Source organism: Euprymna scolopes, chromosome 19, assembly GCF_053919585.1.
Source record: "Euprymna scolopes isolate OS-2025 chromosome 19, ASM5391958v1, whole genome shotgun sequence".
NCBI lineage: Eukaryota > Metazoa > Mollusca > Cephalopoda > Sepiida > Sepiolidae > Euprymna > Euprymna scolopes.
In genome coordinates this window covers 36825770-36845706 of record NC_136500.1, presented here as the reverse complement: position 1 = coordinate 36845706, position 19937 = coordinate 36825770, and the positions used below count along the sequence as shown (strand labels likewise).

The window sequence follows — 19937 nt, the reverse complement described above, 5'->3', positions numbered from 1 at the left end:
TGGCACCACAAATAGTTGAGAATGGTCAAGGAGGATGGAAAGACCGAGGAGAGAAAGCACTGACCAAACCACCACTGGATGGGTGTGAAGAGCGTTGGGATCTGAGGAAGGTTTATTGCCACCTAAATTCCAGTGAAGGTTAGTGGTCATTGCCAGTGAGAAGTCAATGGAAGCTACTATTGCGATAACACAAATTCATTTGCAAAAGTTATTGAAAGAGAGGGAGAGTACTGGAAATCTGGGGAGACTTGTTATTATCTAGACTCCAAAGAACAACATCGTGTGAGTAATTTCTGATGATGATTTGTCTAAGAACTAATGAGTACAAAAAATAAATAAACAAATAAAAGTAAATAAATAATAATAATAATAATAATCTATATAAATAAAACATGTACATGTGTGTGTCTGTGTGTAAATATTTAACCGCTAACCTCCTAAATTACTGGTCACATAACACTGAAGTTAACAGGAAATAGTAATCATACAGCAAGGATTGTTTATGAGTAAAACCTTTATTTGGATGGATGAAAAATGAATACAGAAATATGTTGGCAAGTTGAAATGCAAAATGTTCAACTTACCGACATATTTATATTAGTTTTGCACAAAATCATTCATAGCTTGAAGTGGTTAAATTTAAAAAAAAAAAAAAAAAATTATTATTATTATTATTATTAATTGATTTAACCCTTTTCTGAAGGATTTTTAAGACAAAATGAGGTTTTTATTGGACTGTGCCAATAAATATGATCATGACTGTATATGTAAATTCATATATTTTAACAATTATTCTTAACTTGATTGTCCTTTTGACAATATGTCATCTGATGCACCCTCCAACTTCCTTTACGCACATCTTTTCGGACTTTAAAATCTTTGTATTCATTCTTTTTGCTGACTGTTATCCTCATCTTCATAATCGTTGTTTCACCATGTTTCAGCCAATTGACGCAGTGGATAGAGGTGTTAAGTCTCAATTGTTCCAAGTGAGCATTGTCTTAAGATAGTGGTTTCAATTCTACCCAAAGCAGGCCAGAGGATTAGTTGGCCAAAAATGTGGTGAGAGAACAACAACTATGGAAGGCAGTAATCACCGCGGATACAGTTACGAGATTCAGCATTCCTATCCTGTCACTGTTAACCACCTGAAGAAGGCCAGAGGATGAGTTGGCCAAAATATGATGAAACAACAACTATGAAAATGAAGATAAGTTTTGCAAAAAAAAAAAAAAAAATGAATACACATCTCAAAGGCTCATCTCAAAGGATTAAAAAAATAAACATTAAAATTTTTTATATCAAACTCGGTAACCTATACTGAATTACAGACTGAACTATTTATTCAATCCATGGGAGTAGATTGTTCACATTCTGTCAGCCATGGCCGAAAATAGAAAACTGTCACTTAATATCTTTATCCATTGTGGCATGAAAGTAGTAAAAATAATTAATAAATCCTGTCTAAATGAAATTTGAAAGGAATTAAAATATTCATTTTTTATCATGCAAATTAAGTCATAATATAATTCTTGTTCATATACGGCATAATCACATTGATACATTAGTGTTCATTAGATCACTAAAGTTAAGTGACATTGAGCCTTGCTAATACCAGATGGGTGACCAATTGAGAATACCAGGTGCTGTATGTGGAAGGATAGTGAAACCTTTTTGATGTAATGAATATGAGTACTGCCGGGACCTTCCTCCTTACAAGATTATGATTATGGTTAAGCCATAAATACCAGCTGGTAGAGCCACCTGGAGTCAAACATCGAAAGTTATGCTACGCGACCAACTTCAGGCACAAACACTCATTCAGTAAAGCGACTCACCAGATTATTACTCAAAACTGTAACAAAGCCCACTCAGTGATTTCAAACGAATATATCCCGCGAAAGGGATATATCAGTGATAACGAGAGATTCGGAATGAATCACAAGTAAAAAAAATACTGGCAATGAATAATTCAAAACAATCTCACAAGTTAAGAAAAACAAAAACTAACAAAGAAAGTTAGAAAGACTTATCGTTACTTACAGAAAAGGAATAATTTTTTTCTCTGCATTTTTTTTTTAACTTATTAACTACCATAATTTTTTTGTATGCAATAAATAAATTTTTTAATCATGAAACTCACATGTGACAGAAGTTAGCATGCATGAACATAAACAAACCCCTCATTTGCTTGTTGAACCATGCATAGACCTGTGCTTTGAAGACCTGTTGGGCTGACAAGCCATAAGAGTAAGAAATATTACTTTTTTGAAAGGCGACGAAAGTATAATTTGGCAGTAAACGGCTAACAAGGAACGTATAAAAAAATTTCTTTTATTGCTTTCAAAAAGTAAGAGTCTGTCCCTTGTTTATACTTAGAAAAGTTTATTGTTTACATAAATTGGAGAAAGTTTTTTCTCTTGCGACTATGTTAGAAAATGGAACAGATTTTGAAATTGACCAACATGCTACGAGGCACTTTATAACAGCAATGCCAACAACAACAACTAGAACAGCAGAAACAAAAACAATACAAACAAAAGTTATTCAAGCAACAGGCAAAAGATAATAGATAATCATTTTTGGAAGACACATTATCTAGGACCATAAAATCACCAAATTCGAGGATTTTTTTGCTGAATGAATTTCAAATTCAGTAAGGAAATCTAAATATCATCCGAATATTGGTTCAACATTTCCAGCTTATTTTCGTAGGTTTGAAAAAATTGTGGACACATTCAAATGAGTTCTGAAGAAGAACCAAGACATGAATACAAATGAAAGAAGTATTCAAAAATTTTTGCCAGTTTACAGAATCATGCCAAACCCAAACACAACATCATAATTATCAAGGCAGAATTAATGCTTGCAATAAAACTATGCTCTGTGATTTATAGGCTGCTGCCTATTTCAGCAAAGAAACCATAAAAAAACAGATGACTAAAACCCATAAACCATGTGACAAAGTTTTTTTCAAGAACTTTAGGGCTAGAAGTATGTTTTGAAAAGACAGAATAGTAACCAAAAGAAATGGACAAGTCATATATGAGATAAAAGGAAACAAATTTCCGTGCAAAAGATATTGGAATCGATTGAGACCCAGACACACTGCAAAGATCATAGAAAATACTAAAGCAATTCCAATGGAAATCCTATATTTTGAAATTCCTGTCCCTATAAATCAGCATTCTCCAATGGAGGTGTCCCCAAACTCAAAGCCAGAGGTACCAATGTATTAAACATCACTGCAAGGAGGATTGAAAAGAAAAAGACTCCAGGGGGAAAAAAAGTGAATAAATTATATTTTGACACTAAAAAGAGAAAATATTAAAGCTAATTTACATGAAAAATTAAGCCCCAGGGAAGGTGATGTAATGAATATGAGTACATCCGGGTCTTTCCTTCTTGCAAGAGCGACCTAGGGACAGAGATCAAAAGGTATACAAGCCTTATGCTAGAAATGTAGCAAAGCTCACTCAGCTACTTCAAACAAGTATATCCTTTCGCAGGATATATAACTTAAAAAAATTCTGAAGATGTCTTTAACACATGCTTCAGTATAGCCACAAATATGTTGACATAACAGAACAACTTCCTCCTGGTCGCAGATTCTGTTCTCAATCATGTGATGAAACTCTCTGGCGAGAGTACACTCTTGCTTTTATTTTTTTTATTTGTTTTGGAATTATAAAGCATAGTGTTTTATGAGAGAGAGAGAAAGGAAGGTAGAATGTGTGAGAGAAAGAAAGAAGAATGAGGAAAAGAAAATGAATAAAAAGAGAAAAAAATGGGGTGGAACTACAAGTAAACAGATTTGCAAATATGATGTAAGATGTGGTATTCCGCTAGTAAAGGCTAGTGAGGCTTTACAGAAACTTACACTTTCAAATAATGGCTCTCTTCAATTAATTGTTTTGGATCTTACATTAAACTACATCTGATTTTGAGGCCATAATTTGGTAGCTTTGGAGGGGCATGAACCCGTCCCTTTGTAACCATGTTGAATATCGGACCAGGTGTACCAGATCTATCACCTGACTTGACACAGACAAGTACCTGGCCAAAAGAAATAAAACGCGGTTGATGGATATAGAAACAACTCTTCAGAAATAAAATAATTGTTGATTGATATCCTCGAGTGACCTCTTGGCCTTGATAAGTGGTGATGCCTATGTAAAAAAATAAATTAATAAATAATTGTTGATTGATAGTCTTTTTCATAAATACTATTATGACATGTATTCTTCAGAATTGTCTGCTCTATTCTCTGCTTCCTTTGTTTCAGCTCGTTTGTACTTGTTGGTCTAGTGATCTTCATCAATTTGCTGTTTTGATACCTCATCTCTATATAAATAAAATGAACTCATTTTTTCCCCTCCGAGTTTGACCTTAATAGGATTGAAAATCTAGACATGCACAAACTGCATCACGATATCTGAGGAGTGTTATAGGCATGTTACCTATCCACTACCTCGCTGATCGGAGTTTCCTATATTTTATCTGGTGAGAGTCCACTGTCAAAACCAGTTATGATCAATGGAAGTAGTAAAGTCTTTTCTCTCTAATAAATTCATACTTCCACCGCCACCCATTTTTTTATTTTTTTATTTTTACACAGTGATCACCACTTATCAAGGCCCGGAAGCCACTCAGGGATAAGGGTTATTGCAAGTACATTAAGTTAGTGAGGAGATTTGCTGAAGTGTTTACTTAAGGGGGCGGTTCATTAGGAATTTGTTAACGTTGGACTTGAAGACATCCAAGTTGTAGTCCGGAGGGAAGCAGGCAGACGGAACAGAGTTCCACAGGCGTGCAGTTCTAAGAAAGAAGCTTTGTTCATGGAATCCGCGCTTTGATTTAGGCACAGATACAGAGTGGGGGAAATTTTTCACAGTGGATTCAGCTAGACGGGTGTTTTTCGTGAAAGATTGGCGAGGGGGGACCAGAGATTGGAGTTCAGACGAGCATCTGCCATGGAAATAACGATAAAACAAGGATAGCCTCGCAACATCTCTTCTGTGGGAGAGAGGTTGCAGGGTAGAGAAAAGGGCATCCCCCACTAAGCCACGAAGTCTATTTTGTACTCTGTCAAGGCAGGATAGGCTGTTTTTAGCAGCTCCTGCCCAGATATGGCAACAGTATTCCATCCTTGGACGTACTTGGCTTTTATATAGATAGAGAATTGAATCAGTAGTGAGATATCTTCTGGAGCGGTAGAAGGATCCCACCATCTTTCCAGCGACTTTGGCAACAGACTTGATGTACGTGTTCCATTTCAGATCAGGAGTAAAGGTCAAACCCAGAAGCTTGTCAAAACACGGAGCCTCACCCAGACGAGAGCCATCCATCACAATTGATGCCAGTTGGGGATCAGAGCGTTGATGATGTAAGGATAGGAGTTTGGTTTTAGATGCATTAAAGGTAACTAGCCACATCTTCCCCCACTGAACCACGCGCTTGAGATCAGAGGAGAGAGAATCAGAGAGAACTTTGTCATTTACAGCCTTTGATGTGTTGCCGTAGATGGTCATGTCATCAGCATAGATGTCAACGAATGATTTAAGTATGTGTTTAGGGAGGTCATTGATGTAGATCAGGAAGAGAGTTGGGCCTAGGATTGACCCCTGAGGGACTCCAGCATTTATATTGCAGGCCTCCGATTTTTGTCCATCTACCACTACTCTTATGAGCCTCTCGGAGAGAAATGATTTTATGATTGAGAAAACATTTCCCGTTATACCGTAGCTAGAGATCTTGTGAAGTAGACCCTTATGCCATACCTTGTCAAAGGCCTTTGATATGTCAAGAGCAATTGCCCTAGAAAGGAAGCCTTTGTCAAGAGATTCACTTATCCTGTGGGATATAACCGTCAGCACATCTGCGGTAGATCTTGCAGAGCGGAAACCATATTGTGTGTCACTAAGAAGGTTATTCCTGCTGAGGTGGTTGACTATTTCTCTATTTAATATGGATTCCAGCAACTTACTCATAACACACAGGAGACTTATTGGTCTGTATTGAGAGGGAGATGACTTATCACCTGAATTCTTAAATACAGGGCAAACTGAAGAGGTCTTCCAGGGAGTCGGAAAGCACTTCTCCTTAAGGCAGCGCTTAAATAGTTTCGTAAGTATGGGAGCAAGTTCTGGTTGAAGCTTTTTTAACACTATAATTGGGATGCCATCAGGGCCAGTTGCTTTACTGGAATCTAGGTTGTTTATTAGCTTGGCGACCTCATGCACGGATATTTGTATGTTACCTAGCTTGTTCTGTGTTATAGGAGGAAATATGGGGAGTTGATAGCCTTCGTCGCATAGGGTAGAATTAGCTGCAAAGTTCTTTGCAAATAGTTTGGCCTTGTCTGACGCTGATGAGATGACCTCTGGTCCATTGATAATGGTTGGGATAGAACGCACACTTCTGTTCAGGATCTTATTTGTTATTTGCCAAAACTGGTGGGAACCAAGCCGCTGATCAGCTACCTTGGATTTAACAGACTGGGCATATAGCTCTCTTGCATTTTTTATTACTCTTTTACAGTGGTTGCTGGCAGTCCTGAAAGCAGCTTTAGTCTCAGTGCATCTATTACGTTGGTAGCTATGGAAAAAGTGATTTCTGTGCGCGATAGCAGCAGCACATTCTGGGGAGAACCATGGCTGGCTGTTAGGTTTTTGTTGAAATTTTTTAGATGGTATGAATTGGTCTATGCCTACAATTAACCATTCGGTCAGATCTGATACTATAGAGGACACATCCTTTTTAAACATGGAGTGCAGAGGTAAATCAGATATGAATGTACGGAAGCTATCCCAGTCAGCCATAGAGTATCGGTATACAGTATGGTGGAGGGGTACGTCAGGGGGCTTCTTACATTTCGTTTTTATCTTAACTGATACGACGGAGTGGTCAGAGGATCCTAGAGGAGAATGAACGGAACATGAACATAGCTCAGGGGAAGTTGAGAGAAAAAGGTCTAAGAGGCTTGCATATTGACCGGGTGTATCGGGCACACGGGTGGGTTCGCGAACAATCTGAGTGAGGTCATAAGCAATGGCAAAATCATGACAAACCCTTCCCTCATCATCTGTCTTATTTGAATGGGTCAGCCATTCCACGTTATGGACGTTGAAGTCACCACATATGTGGATGTTAGCCGAGGGATGTGAAGAAAGTATGTGGTCTATTTTCTCAGATATGCTCTTAAAGATAGTAACTCCACTGTTGTGGGGCCTATAGAGGGCAAATATAAATGCAGTGGTGTTAGCAAGTGCAACCCTGAAGCACATATAGGGTAAATTAGGATCTTCTCTAGAGATATCCCTGCCACACGGGAAGCCATCCTTAATGTAGGCACATATTCCATGCCCATGGCGATCTTGGGGGTCAGATTTAGCTGTTAAATTTGAGTATCCGTTAATTATGAACTCATCTAGGGAAGTGGTCGGCCCTATTCCAGTTTCACTTAGAAATAATATGTCCGGTTTCGTCTCCTGTAATTGGGTTTCAACCTCTGGAAGGTTGGAACGTAGACCCCTGATGTTGGAGAAGGAAACCTGGTAGTAGGGGTCTACGTTGAAAGATGGGGGTCTAGGTTTAATCGAGTTTTTATTCTGGAGATATTTCATGTTGAGGTTTGGGGATTTGTGGAATAGGTCGGCATACTTGGTTCGAGCAGTACAGAGAGGGAAAGTAAGAGAGAAAAAAGACAGGAAAAAAAAATTTTTTTTGTGGCACACGAAAAGGTAAAGCCGTAACAATTACCCACTAGTATGGCATCGAGAGGCCCCACCAGAGACTACTGCATGGTCCAGATCCACTCACCAAATGGCAATACAGCAGTCCCAGTACTTTGCACCTGCTGATAGGACAGCCTCCTTAGTGGTTAATCCAAGGTTCGGGTCCCTGACTATCAGGCGGATAATGTCAGCCCAGACAAACGTTTATCTCCAGCACCTTTACTAGTGACATGGCCACAAGGACAGACAGAGACAGAAAAATTTCCGACATCTCAGACTACTGGTCACCAAGTACTACCGACCTTTAAGCAGCTTTTTCTTCACCCTCTGTCAGAAAAATCACTCATTGAATGAGGACTGAATGACAAAATAGGAGAAGCGAGAGTTACCGGAGCTGCCGATAACACATCCACTGTATTATCTACTCTCCATTAAAAAAAAAAAAAAAATGGGGACAAGTGACTTATTTATATCTAAGTAGTAAGTCCGGTGCTTAGTTAACAATTCAGGACACTTTTGATGATAATCTCTCCTCTCATATTAATGGGTGGAAGTTTGTCATTATCTATCGAGTTTAAATCATTAGAGTTTCATCTTATAATTAATTAAAATCCAATAATTAACTATTATCAATTTGTAAAGTCGGCTTAATATTAATTTACATTCGAGTTTAGATAATTATTCAAGGTTTTACTTTAGGTGGTTCGTTTTCATGAGTAACTGTTTCTTTGCACTGTATTATAGTTCGAATGTACTTGAACATAAGGCTAACTATATTAGATGGTTTGATTTGCCAGCAAGAAGAAGGCATTTACAATACATGCAAGCTTGCAGTAATAGTATATATTAAGTATATTACTTAAATAAAGTCCTAACTTTTTCTATGCTATTAGAATAATTTCCGGTATTTTTTCTTTTATCGCTAGTTGCTGGCATTTTGTTTGTTTTTATTGTTTAACTTTGTAGAATGAGGGGGGCAGATAATACAGACAAAATACATAAATAAAACACGAAAAAACACGTTTAAAAACAAGATAACATAAAAAACAAAAAAAAACATTTAGGATTAGTTTAAAAAAAAAAAAAATACTTAACGTTGTTGCGCTAGAAGATTCCATTCTCCGTCTTTTTGTCAACTGGTAGCTGGCATATGTCTTTCTAGAGTGAAAGAAGATTTCTACTTCCGGATAACTTGGTCGAGTGCCTATCTGCTTATAGTATAAAAGTCGTTACGGTCGGATGTGTGAAAATATTTAATTTACATTTTTTTTTGTTAAGAAAAAAAAAAAGTTCTCCCTTTTCTTTTTTTTTTTTTTTTCTATAAAGTCTTAACTTTATCTATTCTCTTAGAATAATTTCCGGCATTTTTTTTCCTTTATCGTTAGTTGCTGGCATTTTGTTTGTTTTTATTGTTTAACTTTGTAGAATGAGGGGGGCAGATAATACAGACAAAATACATAAATAAAACACAAAAAAACACGTTTAAAAACAAGATAACATAAAAACATTTACACCGTCCGTGACCGTTCACAGGAGACAATTACGAACAAACACTGGTTAAGGTTTTTATAAAAACTGGGCTGCAATTTAGGTGAAATGCACCACGCTTTCTTTTACGTTGATTAAAAATAAAAACAAACCAAAAAACTTTACATTTTCTTTCATTAAAATAAAAATTATAATACTTCAATTCCGTTTCATTTCGTGTCCTTTGGCAATTTTAACATTGTTTCTTTTGATATTTTTATTTTATGTTTTTGGTGTTTTTTATGTAACTTTTCTCAGTTTTTCATTTTCCCCATCTTTCCATTATTCAAATTTATTTCTTCTCTCTTTCCATTTTTCATCTTTTTTCAGCAAGTTTAAGATCGTTTCTTTTTAATTTTTATTTATTTTTTTTTTTTGTTTATTTCCTCTGTTTCCGTTTACACAATCTTTCCATTTTTTAATTTATTTCTTCTCTCTTTCCGGCTTTCCTCTAACTTCGGCAAGTTTAACATCATTTCTTCCTTTGTAAAACAGCCTGATTTAAACATATCATCAATCATTTCCGTTACATTTTGCTTTGTTCGATGCCTTTCTCACTATTTTCATCGTTTATTTCTCTTTTTTCCCCCTTTTTTCAGGATTTTCCTTAGAGGCGGCACTGGGGACCCATTTCTTTTCCATTCTTCTTCATTTTTCTTCTTTGTTTTTCTGGGTTGGAAACGGCCGTCTCATGTTCGTATATAACAACATATTTTCTTGGTACATTTCGGGGTGCTACAACCGCAATGATGGGGATTCTTCAATTACACCAAATCGAGCCACAGCAACGTGTGCCAGGGTACAGCTAGTTGTAATATCACTTTTTATTTCAGTAGCTTTATTCCAAGAACTGCTGCCTTGATCTTTTCAAGAAATAAAATAAGTAAAAATTTCCAAATCAGCTGCAAAGGTTATTCTTATCCACAAAGGTTAGCTGCAGACAAGAAAACCTAGTGGCTAAATAAACACCATAGAGTTGTGGCTAGATTGACAGTGAAGGTGGAATCCCAGAATGGGCATTTACAGATCGATGCGGGAATGTCACAAATTCTTATATAAATTACTAACCTGGAATTGAGATCGAGAGCTGATTGGCGACTGGGTTTGAGAAAATCATTCTGTGCATCTTACTATTTCTCTCTTTTCGTTCACCTCCATCGACAATAAGGATATATCATTTTGTTTTTATACATCAGTGTTTTTTTCGTCTTCCTTTTAAGCAAGCAGAAATGCAATAATCTCTACTCTCGGGTCCATTCTTATCCACAGCGGTTATGCATGTCCAATTTATGGATTAAATAGAATCTCTATTGGGTATAGCATGAAACTGCATCCATTGGTATACAAATACATTTACATACATCATGAATTACTAGAAAACATGTGATCCCTTGGACCATCCACCGAGTTTGAGTTAAATTATTTGAATCAGGAAAAAGTGAGTTTGCAAAGCCAGTTAAATATAAATAATAAAAATGCTAAGATTCAAAATTAGCCTCTTACACTTTGCTTTATATATCTTTCTCCCTCTCTTCTACTTTACTTTTAACTACAGGTTAAATCATATTACAATCTGTGGTGATATCCCCTTTTATTCATAGTGGACTATTCCTATCTTTTGTTTTTTTTTTTCATATGACTGTTGTGGGAGAGAGAGAAAGAGAATGAGAGAGACAGAAGCAAGAGCAATAGATGATTTATACAATGAGAGAGAGAGAGAGAGAGAGAGAGAGAGAGAGAGAGAGAGAGAGAGAGAGAGAGAGAGAGTAAAAGTGACAGACAGTAAGAGATGGGTCACTTGCAAATTATGGCTGATTAGAACAATTAAAATATAAGGTATTTTAAACATAACTCAATCCCAAAACCAAGAAATATTTATTTTGTGTGATTAAAATATATAAGAGAGGCTCTTATCCTATGGAAACAAACGTTGATTAATTCAGCTTTAGTATAAGAAATGAATTAAAGCAAACATCGTGAATAAATGTTTGAAGATGTTAAGATCTTGAAAAACAGATGGATTCGGCATTAAATAACCTGGAAAATAAAAACTCTTTAATGAAATCATTCAATCACAAATCATCCAAAAATGATAAGGGAGACAAACGTGTACTTACTGTAGCACCCATTGGTCATAAGTCGTCTCATGCCATGGAGGATGTTCAAATAAACACAGTTGCTTATTCAATATATGTTTATTTCTGTTTTGTATACTAAGCCGGGCAGTTAGATCAGTCCCAACATCAGCATAAGTTGTGTCCTACAAATTAAAGAAAGCAAATAATATCTATATTAATAAAAGCCAAATTTTCTGAATATTTACAAACTGATTTTGTCAACAAAATTAATCTAGAAAATATCATTTAAATACTTTAATCTTGAAACAAGTTGCCATATTTCAACTATTTGAAGGTTTTTGATAAGGTGCAGAAACATATCTGCAATTTTATTGACTCTTATCTTTTCTTATTCACTGCAATTTCTCTCTCTCACAGATGTGATGTTGCTAGTCTCAGTCTTTTCTATAAATACTATCATGTCATGTGTTCTTCAGAATTGTCTGATCTATTCCCTGTTTCTTTTGTTCCGGCTTGTTGGACTCATTGGTCTAGTGGTCTCTGTCAATTATCTGTTTTGATATCTCATTGTAATATAACTTTTTATGTCATATAGTATCAAAAGCCTTTAATATGTCAAGAGCAATTGCCCTAGAAATGAAATCTATGTCAAGAGATTCACTAATCCTGTGAGATATTACTGCTAGCACATCAACTGTAGATCTGACAGAATGGAAACCATATTGAATGTCACTAAGTAGGTTATTTTTGCTGAAATGGTTGACCACTTCTCTGTTTAACAAAGATTCCAGTAACTTCCTTATGACACGCAGGAGTCTGTACTGAGAGAGAGATGACCGATCGCATGAATTTTTAAATATGGGACAGACTGATGAGATTTTCCAGGCAATTGGGGAGACAACATTTAAACAGCTTTGTAAATAAAACTATTTGATCAATTTATATGGTTTTTGGAATATTATATTTTCGTTTTGTGATGGGTATTTATATCATATTGATTTTTATTTATTTTTTTTTAAATACAAACTCACAAGATAAGTTGTTTATCCCAAATAAGAATATAACCTGTTGTCTACTAGCTTCACATCAAGTTTCTATGACTGCACTAGTAACAAGTTTTATTTGAATTTGGGAAGAGATGTACTAAATGATATTTGGCAAAGAACAATCAATCAAATGATCTCCAACTAAACAAAATAACGCTCACCCTAGGTGGGTCAAACCGGTTTCCTCTAAAAGAGGAAGTTTCTAAGGAATATCAAATTCACAAGTAGTCTCCAGTTGCTTTTATATTCTTGTCAGGGTAAATTCTTGATCAGGATCAAATTGATGCCATTAGGTGTTTGCAGTGTTTGCAGGAAGGTGTTGATGTCCTTTATATAGCACCTGGTAATCCCAGATGGTTACTCATCCAATACTGGCTAGATTCAATTTGATCTAATGAGAAATGGTATGTCAATGTGATTATGCTATATAAAATAAAAGGATAGCTTATCTTTTGGCTAGTTAGTTATCCTCTCCTGCTTTTTTAAAAATAATTTTGTTCACTCTAAACAAAGCAAATTGCCATTGAAGTAAAAAAAAAAAAAAGAAAGAAAAAAACCTAAACTGTTGAAGACAAAGCTAAACAATAAATTACCAAACACATGTATTGTCTGATTGTAAGTTTGCCATTTGAAGAAAAGCCAATGCGTATGCAGCAAAAATGTTTCTTTTAAACAATTTTAAACTCATTTCAATGAAAGGGTCAGCAAACATATGTCAGAGAGGTGAATGTGAATGCTGCTTTTTTTTAGCTCTTGATTTTGGTAAAATCAAATAGTGATATAGGACAGAATAGTTTACTGCAACATGAGTGTGACCAGGAATTTGGACAAAGAAACCTTAAATATTCTGATTTAGCATGACTTGGAGCAGGTTATAATGAAGAGATTTCCTGCACTACTCATTAGTTTGCAATCACCAGGAACCACATTGATAACTGTAGATTCAGGAAATATATGTTCTTTTATTTAAGACATCAAGGAAAATAACTTTTTTTTTTTTTAAACTTGCATTTACCCCTAACAAGGTATATCGCCACTTGATGTAAGGGGTTATTATTTGGGACCATTCCTAGGAAAGATTAACAAGATGTTGGTTTGCATTACATTTAAACTTCTGCATATCAGTACAGTTAGAGAAGCAGGTGCAAGAAGGGCATTCCAAAGTCTAGCTGTTCAAAGGAAGAAGCTATTAGAGTAGAAAGTCTTCTGGCATTTGGGGACCTCAATAGTGAAGAGGTGTGATTTTGCTGCTAAGCAGGTTTGTTGGGGATATGTATGTCGAGGAGGCACAAGTGTAACGAGTCTATCAGAGCACATTCCATTAAAATAGTTGTAAAACAGGCACAGAGATGCAACATTGCGATGATGGGACAGGAGTTGGAGCTTAATTGACAAAGTGGGACCTATTAGATTGTAGACTCTTTTTTGGAACTTATCCAAGAGGGAAAGATGAGTGGTAGATGCACTAGCCCAGGTGTGGCAACAATACTCCATGCATGGGCAAATGGTAGCCTTGTAGAGGTACAGGATACTCTCAGGTGTGAGTAGTCTTCTAGCATGATAGAGGGAACCCACCTTCTTTGCAGCAGCCTTCGCAATATCCTCAAAGCATTTGTTCCAGTTCATATTTCCTGTGAAGGTTAAGCCGAGGAATTTGAAGGAATAATTCTTAAGTAGGGTGTTATTTGTCATGGATATCGGTGGTTGGAGAGGCATCATATAATTGTTAAAGGAGAGCAGCTTAGTCTTACTAGCATTGAATCTTATCATCCACTATGATCTGGAGGTCATTGTCTAATGTTTCTGCCATTGTCTTAGATTTAACTACATCCGTTCTTCCCTCATGCATCTTATAAAGTGTTAAAATCTTCATTATATCATTGAAATTCGAAATATTGATGCTCAAGTAAAACCAATCATATCTACTTAATTGCTATGTCACAGTAATGAAAATATCTAAAAATTATGAAAAACCATAAGGTAGAAGAATAATTATTAACAAAAACAGTTTTCGAAGAAAATTAGCGAAAATGAAGTTTTGCTAAATTGGCCAAAGATTTTCAGTTTTCAGAAAATATTTACCTCCCTTTTTGTTACAATTTGAACTTTTTTTTTTTTTTTGCACAACTCAATTTCGCCAATTGTTTATGAAAACTCCAAAGATGAATAAAGTAGACAAGACTGAAAGTTAAGAAAAATACCTTTTTTTGGGGAGGAATGTGCTGAATAGAAATTAAAAACAGCTAATATTACCACACATCTTGGTTGACCTTATCATGTCACTGGTGAATTGGGACATGCGTCTCACTATTATGATATCAGAACTCCAACTGGTAAACTTGTCTATTTACAGCAAAAAAAATATATTACATAGTGTATAGTATGTGTCAACCAAACATTCTTATTTATTTTTAGAAAATACTGGTGGTGCCTGCTGGTTTAAAAAGCATTTAAAATTGTTGTATTTTCAATAGGGTCTTGATTTCCTTTGATTGCGATGTCTACAGTGATAAAAAAGTATGCATCCATCTTGCACATGTTGGATGGTCGCAATGTCATATTTGTGTAAAAATCTGATGTTATGTGTCTTTTTTACAATAGAATCATGAACATTTGGAGAATCGTACAAACTTACGCTATCAAAGACTTCCTCGTTTTCTATCGAGTTTAAGAATCTATCATAAACTTTGGCAAGCTCTGTCTCTTCAAATATTGGTCGATCAAAGTCTTTTATGGTTGCCATGTTAATCTGAAATGAGAAAAGAATTTATAAACATACAATTTTAGCTTAGGAAAAGATATCTATCTGACATGGGTATAACAGCAAATTTCTGGCACCCTTGGTTCCAGAGGCTTGTCGGATTAACCATTTTTATTTTTAATGTTTATTCACATCAAACAAAAAATATTGCAACTGAAGCATGGGTGAGGGCTACAATGGTATTGAACAGATTTATTGATGGAAAACCTGAATGGAGAGTTGTGCAATAAGATGCTTGTTCACATTGCATTTAAATTTCTGGAGCAGAAAGGGGATTCCAAAGCCAACAAAAGAAGCTATTAGAATAGGGAATCTTCCACTATCAAATATTTTAAAGACCTTATTTTACCTAGTATAATAAACACTTATGTATATAACAAAGTATTATCATGTGTAAAGAATATATTATTGACAATTATACTTATGCTTTATATATATATATGAATAAAATCAGTAACAAAAAAGATAGAAGAGAGAGGATCTAAAATTCTTAATAGTTATTTGTATTTTTTGGAAATAATGTTAACCAGTAAGGGTATGTCCACTAGTATTAATTTGATTTACATTTGCAAAGGAAAACATTAGCGCATAAAACGAGAATAGAGGTCAGACAAGAGTAAAGTGGCTGACCTTTGGGGGCATTATCTCCTGTGAGAACTTTAGTTAGAGGAAACTAGCAGGGGTGCCAGCATTGCCTGGGTGTTTGGAGGAGTTAAAAAAAAAATAGTAATAGGTAGGCAGGCAGGCTTCAACCCATACTGCGAAGGAGGAAAAGAATGTGAAAAAAAGAGTTAGTAATTAACTTTTGTCCGGGTGATGAAAGACGAAATAAAAAAATTTAAAAAAAGATAGAGAGAGAGAGGTGGGATCGAACTCGAAAACGTAGGGTAATTAGTCTTTCTCGCTAACCATTACGCCATAGCGGATAGCAAAATCAATGAGTTGGTAATTAAATTAAAAATCATGTACGTGCAGAAATGAAGGTTGCTTTTTAAATAAATCTGGCTGGAGGCCAGTTAGGCTTCCTGCTTTCTGTCATTTTATTTATTTATTTCCCCATGATGTTGGGGGAAACCAGGCGGATTTGCTTTGATCAGTTTCACTTTATTTATACGAGAAAGACAAACAAACACTAGAGACGAGGGAATTTTTTTAAACTCGATCAAAATAAAGATAGCGATAATGTCTGTTTGCAAATCTGAGATATTACGAGATAGGAAGTATAAGGAAACTTCTCCCGGAATATAACCGATGCGAGAAGCCCGACAAAAAAGCCTTTCGCAGACATACACAAACGCTCACACCCACACTGCCTTTCATATAATAGACAGGTGGGGGCGCCCAGCATTGCCCGGGTGTTTGTAGGTGTTTTTAAAAAAAAAAAGAGTGGAAGCCGTACCATGAAGGAGGAAAAGAAGGTGAAAAAAAGAGTTGGTAATTAATTTCTGGTGAAGAAGATGAAATAAAAAACTAAAAAAAAAAAAAATTTGCTAACCATTACGCCATAGTATTTGTTTCCTCACGATGTTGAGGAAAACCATCTCCCCTCAAAAAGGGGGACTCTGGCAGCGTCCAAATGAATAGCAATTGTCTGATATAAAGGGTTTTCCCCACATTGATCAAACCTAATTGCCTTCAAAGCGTCCCGGGCTGGAAGGCTTCAATTAGTTTCACTTTATTTATGCACGAAAGAAAACAAACACTAAAGACAAGGGAATTTTTTAAAAGTCGATCAAAATAAATGTAGATACGACATACTTTTGTAAATCGTAGATATTATGATCTAGGGAGTATATAAACAGTTCTAAAGAATAGTAACCCCCTGAAAACCCCAGTGAAAAAAGCCTTTGCTGGACATACAAAAATGCATGTGGCCATTTTGTCTTTTATATATATAGACTAGTGGGGGTGCCCAGCGTTGACTGGGTTTTATAGGCGTGTGTGTAGGGAGGAGGAAAAAAAAAGTTTTGGTAGGCAGGTAGGCTCGAACCTGAAGCCTTGAGGCGAAGTTGGAAAAGAAAACGTGACATGTTACTGCTACGCTAAGAGGGCCAAGGAAGTGAGAATGGTTGAAATTAAACGGTTAAAAAAGGCAGGTGCTTAAACGAACGTCTAGGTCAAACATCACGCCATAGAGAAATGAAACCACGCAGTTAATTCTGGCTTCAAGCCAGCTGCCCTATTTGTTTGTTTCGCCAAGATGTTGAGAAAAATCAGCTCCCCATAAAAAAGGGGAGTGTCCAAATGAATAGCAATTGTGCAATATGACGGTTTTTCCCCCATTGATCAGAGGTTATTGCTTTCTGGACGTCTCGGAATGAAGGGCCAAGAAGCTCGCTTAACCTCTTTTAGTTTTGCTTTTTAAGGAAAAACACGAACAAGCAGGCAGGACCATGGGATAGCGAGAATTTTATAAAATAAAAGTCGCTCAAATAAAAGATAGGCACAACCTTCTTTCGTAAATTGGAGATATTATAATCTATGGAGTATATAAAAACAATAGTGCACCCCCCTCCCTCCCAAAAAAAGCCTTTGCTCGATATACAAAAAAAGTACACACACACAAACACACGCACATTTTTGCTTTTATATAATAGATGATGTCACACAAGATAGTGTAGAAAGAAGCTTGAAACGAGGAGACATGATAAGAAATGATTTAAAAATTGATTATAGTCAAAAGGACTAGGTCCTAGAACTCAATAGCCCCATTACATCTCCCTCTTACCACTAGCAGAGAAAATGGCAACATCGACCCTAATAAATGGTTCTTCTCACAATTTGTGATATAATTCTTTTTCTTTTTTTTTTCTTTTTTTTTTGTGTGTTACTGTGTCAACTTTCATTCCAGAGTGAGAATTCACACCTATGGAGAGATTGTCACCATGGGATGATGAGAGATGATCTTGAATCAAATGTTGTCAGAAGGGCTGTTGTGATTGAGCATTGATTTATTTGATTTAATTGTACTGTTGATGATTTGTTAATTTGCATTTGCAAACAAACATTTTATTTAATGCTGACATATGAAACACTAGACATCCTCTTGGAGGGGAGATAAGGCAACAATACGTTAGATTAAGCATTTTCACAATGTACATTTTCTTAATCATTAAAGATTAAAGATCACTTAGAAGACAGCTTATTTTTTTACTAATTAGAAAATAATAGGAATTTACTTTTTTATTGATCTCCAACAAGGCATATTCTCACTGAAGCATCAACTGTGGTGGGGGCCAGATTTATAGGAGAGCAACCTGGGTGACAAGTTGGGCAGCAAAATGTTTTCTGATATTGCATTTGAATTTCTGCATGTTGGTATTGTCATGGAATTCCAAAGGCAAGCAGTTTGAGAAAAAAAGATATCAAAGTCAAAGATCTTCGGGCATCTAGAGATCTATACAATGAAGGGATGTAATTTAATGGCTAGTTGAGTGGATTCGGAATATTTTTGTTTTGGGGGGGTACAAATGCAGAATATTCCATGGAACACTTTCTGCAGAAGTATTTATAAAACAAGCACAAGACCTATTAGGTTAGAAATTCTTTTTTGAACCTTATCCAAGAAGGAAAGGTGAGTGGTTGGTGTACCAGCGAAGTCTATCTAATTTTATCTTATTAATAATAATGCATCTACTATATATCGATACATTATGATAACATTTTCAGCATAATCACGTTGACACACCGGTTTCCATTGGATCACCGGAGTTAAGCAACATTGAACTTGGTCAGTACTAAATGGATGACCATTTGGGACTTTCAGGTACTGTATGTTTCCTTTGCTTATCTCAGCATTGTTTCTAATCGTCCTGGACTTCTCTTTGCCACTGAACTCAAGCAGTGCCGATTCAGGAGAGGTGTGTTTAGCACAACCCTTGCCTCACAATTACACATGCAGCTACCCTTACAGGGGATATCCTTTGTCTTTCAAGACTGAACAGAGGCATCGATATCCGATACCATTTGTGATAGCTAGAAATTTTAACTTTTTCTTTGATGGAAATAGAATAGTGTTTACATTTAACACTTGAAGTTGCCTGTGAAGCTGTAACTAAGGTTAACTTCAAACCAAATAAAATATAATTTCAAAATAAAGAGAGACTATCACCAGCAGGTGCATTATAAACAAACAGATGATGCACTACACACAGGGCCAGCTGTTAACTGCAAGGTAAATTAGTCTGGTGGCAACAAGATTATAAAATTTCTTCTCGTGATTTTGTCTGGATTAAAAGAGGCGCCAGACTATCAGCTGCCAGAAAATTGGTGCTGTACCTGCTACTAGAGAAGAACAAATAAAAGAAAGAAGGCTATAAAAGAGGTAGACACGTTTATAGAATATGTGAGTGGGGCATGTTTGGTGAAATGGATACCAACTTGGACTATGGAATCAACTAAGTGGTCAACCTTTGTTCATATGTGGGCCAAATTAAGTTTACTTAGTTGAGACATGGGCCAGGATCTTAATTATAGACAATGCACATATACTTATACATTCATATATGTTACAGATATAGATATCCACAAGTATTGATGTTTATTGATCTATGGATTTGTAATTATTGATAGGAAATCCGATTATAATAAAAAGGGATATTCAATAAGCAATTGTGCAAAATAGAAACATCTATTGGATAATATAGGAAAAGGTTATGCAGGCCAAATCCAGCCAGTACACTATAGGCTGCCCAGCCATGATTTATGCTGTAATAGCCAGAATTTGTTTAGCTACCATCTTTGCAAAAAATCTTCCTTTCTTCCTTTGTGTACCTAAAATTAAATGGAA

The 19937-nt window shown here is 35.9% G+C and overlaps 1 protein-coding gene across 2 annotated transcripts in view; it reads right to left on the bottom strand.

Annotated features, from left to right (window-relative positions):
• Positions 1–19937, bottom strand: part of LOC145303530 (coiled-coil domain-containing protein 87-like) — a 175654-nt gene that overhangs the window by 47505 nt on the left and 108212 nt on the right. For both annotated transcript variants that reach the window (XM_080144985.1, XM_080144986.1), the window contains exons 18-19: positions 15023–15136; positions 11381–11523 (exon numbers count right to left, since the gene is read on the bottom strand). In XM_080144985.1, coding sequence (XP_080001111.1) covers positions 11381–11523; positions 15023–15136 — 257 coding nt within the window. The remainder of the gene's footprint in view (positions 1–11380; positions 11524–15022; positions 15137–19937) is intronic.